Source organism: Pterocles gutturalis, unplaced genomic scaffold (assembly GCF_000699245.1).
Source record: "Pterocles gutturalis isolate BGI_N339 unplaced genomic scaffold, ASM69924v1 scaffold12426, whole genome shotgun sequence".
Classification (NCBI taxonomy): domain Eukaryota; kingdom Metazoa; phylum Chordata; class Aves; order Pterocliformes; family Pteroclidae; genus Pterocles; species Pterocles gutturalis.
The window spans coordinates 16980-28432 of record NW_010100530.1 but is presented as its reverse complement, the minus strand read 5'-3'; the positions used below and the strand labels follow the sequence as shown (position 1 = coordinate 28432).

The window sequence follows — 11453 nt, the reverse complement described above, 5'->3', positions numbered from 1 at the left end:
TACATGCTCCATCCCCAGGCCTCAGATTGCCCTAGGATGGAGGAAAAGGAGCCCACAAGAAGCATCTGCCCTGCCGTTTCTAAGGGCCCTGATCCTCCCGGGTAATGTCATGGCCTCTTCCACCACCGCCTGCTCCCCAGGCTCTAAGTCAGGTCACAGCACGCACCAGACCTTCCAGCCAGACCCCAGGTTCACAACCCGAACCAGCCACAGCCTGCCTGCAGGGCAGCTTCTATCCCATCACACCTTGGAGGGACATTACCCAGTTAGAAACACCTTAAACCATCTACCACAGCAGTATCAAGGCTCTGCCTCTGTCCAGCCCACACTGGTTGTCCTGATGAGCAGAGCTGACCACATTTCACTCATCCGAGCCCCCCATGACGGCTGAATGACACGAGTGTCCAAGACTCCACATGCTGCCAAGCTCTTGTCACCTAACTGTGGCCCAACCTTTCTTTTCTCTAAAGGAGTTAAAAATGCTTTGTGTCAAGACACAAAGGCTCCCCACTACTCAAGTGGTCCTACACTCCTGCTCCAGGTCACTACTACCAGTCCCATCAGTCTTAGGAGAACAGGGTGTCTTACTCTTGGCAAAACTCTCCAGCTCCCTGATTCTCAATCAAGCACAGCACATCATCCACATCACGTGTGGATAGGGGATCAGCCAGGAACCCAGAAGTCAAACTGGAAGAGGTCTGAGTGAAGACCTCAGTTGCTGGTGGAACCAGCTGCATCCCCCTTACCCAAACACCTGCTCAAAGCCTGCCCCAGCACTGAGAGGCACGCACACATCTGTCCCAGGAGGAAGTCTTTACCTCTCATGGTGCAGGACATCAGACAGGCATGTCAGACCACCTCCTGTGCGAGGACAGGCTGAGAGAGTCGGGGGGTGTTCAGCCTGGAGAAGAGAAGGCTCCAGGGAGACCTTAGAGCAGCTTCCAGTGCTGAAAGGGGGCTAAAGGAGAGATGGGGGGGGGACTTTTTGCAAGGGCATATAGCAACAGGACAAGGGGTAATGGATTTAAACTGGAAGAGGGCAGATTGAGATGAGATCTGAGGAAGAAATGTTTTCCTGTGCGGGTGGTGAGGCAGTGGCCCAGGTTGCCCAGAGAAGCGGTGGATGCCCCATCCCTGGAAGGGTTCAAGGCCAGGCTGGATGAGGCTTTGGGCAACCTGGGCTAGTGGGAGGTGTCCCTGCCCATGGCAGGGGGTGGGACTCAATGATCTTGAAGGTCCCTTCCAACCCAAACCAGTCTGTGATTCTATGTCATGGTTTAATGGCTGAAACACCACAGCAGTGACTGCTCTCAGAACACCAAATATGTTGCAATGCTGGTCTGATTTCTTTTCATGGTCCTCTCTCCCAGTGGTGGTACCAGGTGTGGCAGCTTGACACCTTTTCCTCTTCCCTTTACGACCTGCTCAGCCCTCGCTCCACAGGCAGTGGCACAGAGCTAGCTGTGCTCCCCCGCCTACTGCAGAGGCCAGGGCTCACCCTGTCGTCTGCTGCAGGATCACACCCACTGCTCAGTGGGAGCGAGGAGCAATGAGAACATCGTTGCCTCCCACCGTCTGATCAGAAGAGACAGAGAATCACAAACAGCTGCGAGCTGATGAGTCACACAGACATATGGTAGCTAGTACTTTTTAAAATACTCCAGAACAAAAAAAATTAGGTACAGGGGAAAAAAATAGATTCTCAACCCGTGTGAGTCCACAGTCTCCACTGAGGCTGTCGAGCCACCGATATGCAGCAGCTGAGACTGACATGGTAGGTTATGAGAAGTTGTTAAACCAAGTAATTGTGGCAGAGCTTTGCATTTTCAGTGAGGCTCCACCCCATCACTGCTGTGGGAAGAGTCAGGATCACACCCCAGGCAGGCTCATTTCTAACTCCAGTCACTGAGGACTGGAGATAATGCACTTCACTGGCTTCCTCTCTGAAGGGAGACACAAGGGTTCTCCAAATTGCAAGGGAAATATCTTGGTGAAAACAGCATTACACATCCAGGGTCCAGCCCCTCTCACCTGTTCAGCAAGCATCTTTTACTCACATTGAATTCACATGAACCAACTTCCCCATTTGCAAGCTAAACTGAGAATTTAATTCCTTCAGCATTTATTTGTGGGTCAGCTGCTGGGCAATGCTGCAAGTGTCCTTTGTCAATTCAGATTCACCACCTCTCTAAAGCTATTTTCAAGCTACAAAAGGACAAGAGGGATGCTAAGTTTGGGGTCTACAGAACCTGACTTGCCAGAAAGAGCAGAACAGCATCCAGTCAGATGGTGAGGACAAGGTCCTCCCAGCAGCTGTTTGAGCCGTGATCAGTGCCATTGGGTTCTTCCCAAGTACATTGCCTACAATTCTGGATCTGCTAACTGTGGCTTAGATCTGGGACTATTTTTAGAAGCTTGAATAAAACACAGTCATCCAGTGGAGTGCTTTTCATTTCCCATTTTAGACTTTACATCCTTATTCCAAATGTAATCATGGGCTGAGCTGTTCAAGGTCAACTCGTATTTCAGTCACCACATCACCCCGTTCCACCTTTGCCCTGATGTCTCACCAGACTTGACCCAAGAGCCAGTCTCTGTTAAGTAGAGCATGAAAGGTCTGCACCCCCTACTCACCCGTCTTTGGAGAGGTGATGCCGGAAGAAGTCATTGGCGGCCAGTTTGATAGCCTTTTCAGGTGTCACTAGAGTCAGGTTCACTGCAGCCCCTGGGCAAGGCAAAGAGGAGAACGAGAGCAAAGGAACCATTAACTGGATCATTCAGGAATGTGTTGTAACTCCTGCTCAAAACCAAGGACTGATGAAAGAGTGCTCCCAATGCACCAAAGGGGTTTAAAAACATGAAACACCACTGGAAATTAATAGGATTTCTGCCTCCAAACACCTCGGGTTTTTGAAAACATTCCCTGATGTGTTTCCACTCCATTTGCAATATGTTTTTTGGAATTTCTTTAGCTTCACTACTACCTCCCACCACGCATACATGCATCCACTTCTTTCATCCAAGGATGCACTCCTATGAATCCAGAAGGATCAGACCTCAAGAAAGGAGCACAAGTTGGATTAATAACCAGTTCCAACTCCTTTGCAAGTATTTTCTGATCCTGTAAAGCAAAAGCCCCCCTGTCCCACCTTCCTGCTAGTGTACCTGCCCCAACACCACAAAGAGCAAAGCAGCTCGCTTACCAGGCAGCCCAGAACCAGCAGAGCCATCAGAAGACCTGGAAGCCGGTTGAAGTCAACTGGCTCATCTGCTCAGAAGTCAGACAGATCTAGACCAACCCTCGGAGTTAAGTGGCTTCCCCTGTGTATCACCACTGGGTGTCACCCTCAGAACAGCCACCATTGACGTGGCTTTTTGTCCACCACAAGCTGCAGCACACAGAAATTCCCCTTCCAGCACCGTGGCCAGGCTTGCTGGGGGACCTGGTGTGTAAACAAGCCTTGGCTCCCCACCGCCCGCTGGAATGCCCTTTTGTCAGGAGCAACAAGCAGCAAATCCTTGCATTGTGCCTGCCACAATGACAAGTCCGGCTGCTGCGGGCCGTGGACACATCGCATTAGTGCAACACAAGCGGCTGGGAGGCAGCTTTTGAGCTGTCCTGGGGGAAACAGGGTAAGGGGAAGGCCAGTCCCTTCTGAGCATACAGGGTTTTGCACTATTCAATTCATGTTCCAGAATATTCTCCTCCCTTTAAATCTCATGGCTCAAAAAGTCCTGCAGTGGATGACCACAAGCTCTCCCTGCCTGCACACTGAGCTCCAAGCCCTCTAGAGAGCTTCACATGAGACTTGTTGATGGCTTATGAACACCTCTGCAAGGACAAACACAAATACCAGAGTACACCTTTTGCAGTTATGCTTGCTGTAGAGATGTAAACAACTTGTCCCAAAGCTCCGTTTTCCAAAGAGAAGCAGACAGAGAAGCCTGCACTCCCGCTAGGCTCCGCAGACCCAGCAGGGTTCATTTTCAGGAGGTCTGAACACAAGTTGACAGGAGCTATAAGGGCTCAACACACCTAAAGAAAGGCGACTCCATCCTCTGTTCCTCAGGATGGGCCCTCCCTCCAAAAGTTCTTAAAGAACTCCTAAATTAGACATGGAAGTGCACAGGTTTAGGGGGACTTTCCTCAGATTAGGAAGCAAAGTTGCATCTGGACTTCTGGGACCAGTACAACTGGGACCAGGAAACAGGAAACCTTGGCTCTGCTCAAAGGACACATCTCTGGCACGGGGGAAATCGCAGCACAAAAACAGGCAGCCTTTGCTGGGCAGCCCAACACATTTTCCCCTCTTCTGACTGCCAGGCTCAGACTTTGCAGAAAATCCAGAGTAACGCTGCCTCACAGCAAGCTAAACCAATGCATTCATTCCATAGTGGCCATGGCATCCAACAAATGCCACCATCTTTTAGAGGAGTCAAATTAACCAGCCAGGGAGCAGGGCAGCCCTCGCACACTCCTGGATTTTTGCAAACTTCGAAGTGTACCAGCGATCACACTGCTTCAAGTTTGATATGCTTCCTACATGTTACATTCCCCCACCATGGCTCTTGCAAGCCACATACATGACGCTCATGTGTTACCTCCACTTGTTGATGTCAATCATATCAGGATCTAGAAAGCAAATCCACACAGCCTGATTGTGAAGTGGAAGTGGCTACCCGTGAAGGGTTTCCTCAAATGCCAAGTTGAGGACAGCTCCATTCCTAATGGCTAGAAAGTGAAACAACTGGACATGACGGAAATGCAGCATGAACCACCATTTCCTTGGAAAAACAATGAGAGAAGGAAAAAAGACTAAACCTGCTAGTCTAAAACCAGGGCAAAGGGTTCACTGAAAGAAAGAAAAACTCCAAACCATCCAGCAAGAAACGTAGGTGAGAGGTATGCTTCCACATGCTGCCCTCCTCCAGCAGCCAAGAGGCTTTCACAGCAATTTCTCCTTCCATTGCAAATAAAGCAGAAGGTAAAACCACACAATATACAGAGGAAAGTTAATGAACCTGGGTTTTCTCCTACATCTTTGATATTTTCAGTAAAGCTGCTTAGGAGAGAACGGATAATCCCTGTCCTCAATAATCCGTAACAGCTTCAATTCACTGGAGGAGGAGAAATCAGATGCCTCAGCTGCTGGCTGTATGCTTTCCACAGCATTTTCTACCTTTTTACAAAGTCTCACAGGTCTTCAATTCTAGCTATGTCAATGACTATTTCCCTAATTAAAGTTAACCCTGGCATATAGGCAACACCACCTGTACCAGAAGCGGTGACAGACAAATAGAATGCAAAAATACATTGCAATCATCAAAAACCAGAAAGTATTTTGAAAAGAAGTACGGAAGCACTACAAAGAACAAAATCAAGTAGAGGCAAAACCAGTTATTTGCCAACTGAACTTGTAAGTGCCCTCTTCTCACCGAGCCTTGGGTTTTGTTATTATAAAATATTTCTCATAGAATCCCTTCTATACCACCAGCAACCCACATAACAGGGGGATTGAGCCATGCCCAGTGCAGCACTGGTGCATGAGGGCAGTACCAGTAGAGGCCAGGGAAGGCGGCCACACTGCTGTAGCTAAACTGCAACCACCCTCTGAACAGTGCCACCAGTAAACGGGCATTTCCCCAGCCTGATCCAGGCCTTTGGCTCCCACCAGGTAGGCTGAACAGCTGCTCTGCAAACAGCAGTGGGATCTCCAGGACGCATGCTGGGATCTATGGGTGGCTTCCGGATGGACCGTAGCAGGGAGCAGAGAGAGGACCTCTCCAAGGTCCCTTTCCACTGGTGTCCACATGGCCCAGAAGCCCACAGATTTGTTTGCTTGGCATCGGAAGCCAGCACACCGACAGCCTTGAGCACAGCCAGGGCCAGACAGCACCACCCAGCTCGAAGGCACTGCTGCTACCTAGATGTCACAGAAAATACATGAGAAAAAAAAAAATCTCCTCTTCTTCCTCCCCGCAAAAAACCCCAAGGATCCTTGTAATTTTGGGGGAAGAACTTGAGAGAAATATTGGGACTGCCTTACACATCACACAATTCACACAGAACAAAGACTGTGCCTGCACTTACCCCATAAGAGATGATTTGCAGGTGAGCATCCTACAGGCTCAAGCCTCTCTCCTGTCTGCACTGAGGAACTCTGATCCCCACACGAAGGAGACACAAAGTCACCCCATGGGAATGCCTGCGCCCAGACAGACCCTTTCTCTGCTCCAGAGGTCAAGCACCCTGCAGGGACAACTGACGTGGCTGGGACTCCTCCATGGGGCACAGCAGCTGCCACTTCAGCACGTTAACATATAATCCTCCCCGTTTCAGCTTAAAGGCTGAAAATAAAGCTTGTGAGTCATACAGCAACTTCTGCGGGGGAAACTGGCACAGATGGAGGGAGCAGGAACCAATCCCACCATGTGATTTCCATCTTCCCCTGCCTGCAAGGCTGAGCCGTCTCTTTACCTTCTTCCCATAAAAGTACTCACATCCATCACGGATCTTGGATGTACTTTACCTGCCCATCATCTCCCCAAGAGGGAGGCAAGGGCTGCTAACGTCAGCTCACAGCACAGAGACCAGGATTGCTGTACTAGGAGGACTCACCTTTGCACCCTGGCTGTGCTGAAATATCTATGAACTGCTGGAAGGAGCTGCAGCTATCCACCAAAGCCCTCTCCAGACCCAGCTCCCCATTTAATAGTCAGACAAGTAAATTCAAGCCGCTATCAGCTCCCTGAACACAGGGACGAAGCTGAGCAGACTCACTATGGCTGGGAAAAGCAAGAGGTACGCAAAACCCTCTGCACCCTTTGAGACTTCTGCCTGGGAGTGAAAAGTGGCCTGGGGATGCACATCCCCTCTAGCACCTGACACCTTACAGGACTGAGCTGTGTCTCCCAAAAGCCCTGATGTGAGTTTCCACAACCAGCTTCTTCCTTCTGTTCCCCAGCAAGCAGCCTCCCACTGCTTACTTACAGCCAAAGTTACCGCAGGCTCCGTTCCTGGCTAGGAACACACAAAGCAGCTGGCTTCTGGGAAAAATCAAGTGGGAACACGTCGCTGCGAGCACTGAAGATGGAGCTTGCCAGGGCTCCTCACGGTTGTTTGTCTTGTTGCCTGCTCCCAGGAAAGCTGGCAAAGAGCAGCCAATCCATCCCCGGCATGCACCCCACTCCCCCGAAACACCCACCAGCACGTTGGGCAAGAGACAAGAGCCAGTGCCTGCTCCCAGGATGGCTGCCCTCCGTGTCCACGTTTCCCTGGCAGCCAGGGAAGAAGGGGCAAGGAACGGCACTGCTGCCAACAGCGAGGCACCAGCATCTCCGGGCTCCCGCTTGAAAAAACAAAGAGCAAGGACTCAATCAAAGCAGTACTTTTAATCAGGCTTTATCAGCGAAAGAGGGCCACAAAGAATGCTATCTGAACACCTCGGAGATAAAAACCTGCATATTCAGGCAATAAAACGAGTCTATAAAATGAACCAGAGCTCAGCTAACCCAGCTGGACTGTGCTGAAAGCCAAGAAGTTATTCCACATTTTCCTCTGCTACGAGTACAGTCAGAATTTGGCCTGCTGTTCCTCTCTCCTTAAAAATCTTTAAAAACTTTCAAGGAGGCTGTGTTTGAACTAGAAAAGGTATAATGTCAACTGAGGAACTTGCTGCTGTGACAGACAGCCTAAGCCGAGGAGCCAGGAGCTTTCTGGCAGGTCAGCACACAGCGACCAAACAGCTGAAGCTCCACCATGAGCCAACCTCTGATCTTCTTACCACCCCAAGCGAGTTTTTTCTAGGGGCAGGTTATTTTTAAATTTTTATTTTAATTGCAGCGTGTCTTAATCCTTGAACAAAGCACTCAGGCATGCTTGAGAGACAGCTAGTTTTGGAGACAGGCTATCAACTCGATGGGACAGCAGGCATTACCACGTTGGTGGTGGGCTTTGACATAAATTCAATCAACCACAAAGTAGGACACTTCAAGAGGTTTGCTGCTGCCCCTCTGACAGAAATTACCATGCCCAAGCTGGGAAACATACACACACAGTCCAGCAGCTTCACTTAAACTGCTAGCAAAGATGAACTTCAGTAAACGGTAAGGTTTAACACCAAAACAGCCCCAGGGAGGACTCAAGCCCTCAATGGTGGGGAGCTGGCAGACACCTAGCATGGAGGAGTTTATTTTCAGAAACAGCCGCACCTTTCAACATCTTAGGATATTGCTAGGTTATTGCTTTATAAGCCAGATAATATGGGCTTTTCCTCCCACTCACACACCAGTGCTTCCAACACAAAAGCCGTGCTGTGCTTGACTCAGCTTTACTCACCTCTATACATGCCAAAGTAGCCTTCAGAGCGAATCGTTTTAATGAGGCAGTCAGACCTGCAAACAAAAGAGAGAGAAACCACAGGAGCTCAAAGGTGGGTGAGAGCAGAGAAAAACAAACCAAATCTCTGGGAGTGGTTTTCATTTATGATCTGTCAGCAAAAGCTGGAGCTGAGAAGGGAACCGCATCAGTCGCTGAATGTGCCATTGTTCAGAGCTGAGCCCAATTCCAGACCCTAATTCACGGGGGCTTTGAAATCCCTGGCTCGCCCTGCACGCACTGTCTGCTTTCTAGAAACACAAAAGGGAAAAAGTATCACTGCGACGGCTGCTTAACCAGGGTCTCCTGTGGCAAATGTGCACGAGATTCTCTAACAAGCAGACCCCGTGCGCATGTTTATAAATCAGCTCTGGAAGGGAAATAAGAGCAGCCAAAATCCTCACTGCTGACTTGCTTGACTTACTCCGTGGAATTCGACACAAGGCACGCAAACACTAGATTGATCACCTGAGCTCTCAGTCAGCTGTGACCTCCCGTGCGGATTAAAGCACTTTCAACACACTGGGTCCTGCAGCCAGCAGCGAGCGCTCAGGCTCTGCCTTGGGGAGAGCGCAGCAGGGTGCCGCAGAGGTCGGCTCCAAGGGGAGAACTGTCCCCTTCTTTGCTTCAGCTACATTTACCGCAAATGGGAAAACTGGGCAGGTGCTGGAATGGCTGAAAGCCTGTTGAAGGCACGGACACACACCTAAAAAATCCCAAGGTACAGTTCAGGAGGGCAGCGCAGACCCCCCTGGCAGAGCTTCCATCTCTGGACCACAGCTGCACGAAATCCAGACACCGGCCAAAGGCTGCTTTGGGGTCTTTGGGAAAGGACAGGTACTTGCAGTGGCAACAGGAGAAGGGAGAGGTTCGCATACATGCACGCATGCATAATTAAGGAACAAAAGGCTCATTTAAGTAGTAATAAGGGAAGTGTAGCTGATGAAAGCAAGAATACATTTCTAAGAGATTTGGCAACAGAAAGAGTAAACTTCATCTCTGCTCTGTAGTAGTGCTGAGATGGGAGAGAAGGAAATATGGAGTTCCCTCGAGGGCTTTACGGCCCTGCTTGGCTACAGACCTTCCTAGAGTAGCCCGTGTTATTTGTGAAGAGCCCACCCTGCATTGCTGTCAGTTGCGGCAATGAGTTTTCCCTCTCTGCTGGGACTCTCCACACCCTTCAGGACCTTGTCTTTCACAAGGAAACACACTCTGCTTCAAATCCTCCCGGGCAGGAAAGAAGAAAATATCAGTGTGGAGGAGCAGGTAACGCTACTTCTGAACAAAGCAGCAGGAGGACAGGACACACATCATCAGCCCCAGTCTGTTCTCCCCCCTCAGTGACAGCAGTACTTTTGGAAAACTAAGGCCTGACTCTGGTTACTAGGATAAAGCATCTTGTGCTGAGTGTGGTGCACATTCTCCCAGCAGATAAACGGCCCCAAGCATTCCACACAAATCCCAGGGGAATTTGGTGGGCTGGATAGATTAACAGCTTCTTTTCCTACAGCCTGCAGCACTCAATTTTTTTTGGACGTAGGGACTGCTGGGGTAACTACAGCACATGTCAACCTGTGATCCTTCATAAGGTCTGCATGCAGTGCTCTAGACTGGGAATGGGCGACTGCTTCCTCTTTTTAAAACCGACACAGGGCCAGTAACTTCCAATACGAGAGTCATGGAAATAGAAAAGAGGCAGAACTTCCCTCCTGCACCTGCATGCAGCCCAGCAGAGAACTGATAGGGGCTCCTTGTGTTCTGGTCCTGAGCCCTGACAGCAGCAAACATGCTGCTCCTGAGCAAGGGATGAAACAGATGTGCCCTCTGCAGAGATCTCAGCTGCTGTGCTCAGCAGCCAGAACAGATACTTTATTTCTTTATTTGCTTTATCTGCTCCAGCCGAGCTTGGTTCAAAATTGTCCCTTGATTCAAAATTGGCTTTCCTGGTGACAGTCCAGTTCCTAGAAATGCTGAATTTACCCAAGAGAGTTAAAGTGGAAGGAATCCCCGCCAAAAGCCCGTGCGAGCGGTACTCACATGCTGGTGTACATCCGCTGGCCATTCTGCTGGTTCTGCAGGCGGGTTTTGGCCAGATCAATGGGAAACACGCAGGTGACCCCGATCAGCCCGGCTATCCCTCCATTGATCAGTTTGGCAGGTAAACTGTAAGGGAACGAGACACAGAGAAACAACTGTCTTAGCACTGGAATAATGTCAGGGGAAGGAAAAAGGAAAGAAAGGAGCTCTTTTGCATGACCAGAGTTAATACATCACTGTTCAGCAAGGCTGTCCCCCCTCAACACAAAGGGAGTTGTGCCTCAAGGCAAAGCCTGGCCCTTGCTGCACACACCAGGGAGGAGGGAAAGCAGCACACGGGATCAGGACAAACCACCGACGAGTGCAGTGGAGCCAAACAGCTAAGCCACACATGGCTAAGAGCAAGGACAAACCCTGCTCCTCAGGACCCAAGGGTTTCTGTTGTCCCCACGGGAGAAAAGCCAAAGCGCTGGACTGTCTACCGCATGGGCAGACTTCAGTTAGAGCCGGATGGCATCCCAGCCAGAGGGTTTACTGGCAAATGCTTTTCAGCACCGCAATCAGATATGCATCTAATGAGATGATGAGAGGTTCATGACACATCAGCTGCTGCTATCATGTGGGAGCGAGCACAGCAGCAGCTCCCAGTTGGCAGCCGAGGAGCAGACGGCTGCAGCTCCAGGAAACCGTTTCCAGACCCACCGCTCAGGGCAAGGGGAACACACACAAACCAACCGGCCGGTGAAACCACCAGACTGGCAGCCTGCATGGCCGCAGATGCAGAGACATGAGCTCATACCTCTTGGGGAAATCAAAATCTGTCTGGCTGCGTGTGCTTCCAAAACACGGGGCTTTTTCGACTCGCCTTTGGGTCCCCACAGGGAATTCTTGCAAGTGGTGCTGAGCGAAAGCCAGATCAGCTAAACAGGGGTTCCCAGAAAATTCAGTTACGAAAGATGTCCAGCACTTATATGCTCAATAAACCACTACACGCAGAGACAAAGGAAGCCTGTTGGAGTCAGCCCCCTCCAATAAAGCA

General features: G+C 50.2%; 1 protein-coding gene across 1 annotated transcript in view; it reads right to left on the bottom strand.

Moving 5' to 3' along the window:
- Positions 1–2630: 2630 nt before the first annotated feature.
- LOC104466689 (mitochondrial glutamate carrier 1) overlaps positions 2631–11453 on the bottom strand; it is a 13595-nt gene continuing 4772 nt past the window's right edge. The window contains exons 2-4 of the mRNA XM_010080213.1: positions 10415–10540; positions 8339–8394; positions 2631–2725 (exon numbers count right to left, since the gene is read on the bottom strand). Of these exons, the coding sequence (XP_010078515.1) occupies positions 2631–2725; positions 8339–8394; positions 10415–10540 (277 nt within the window). The remainder of the gene's footprint in view (positions 2726–8338; positions 8395–10414; positions 10541–11453) is intronic.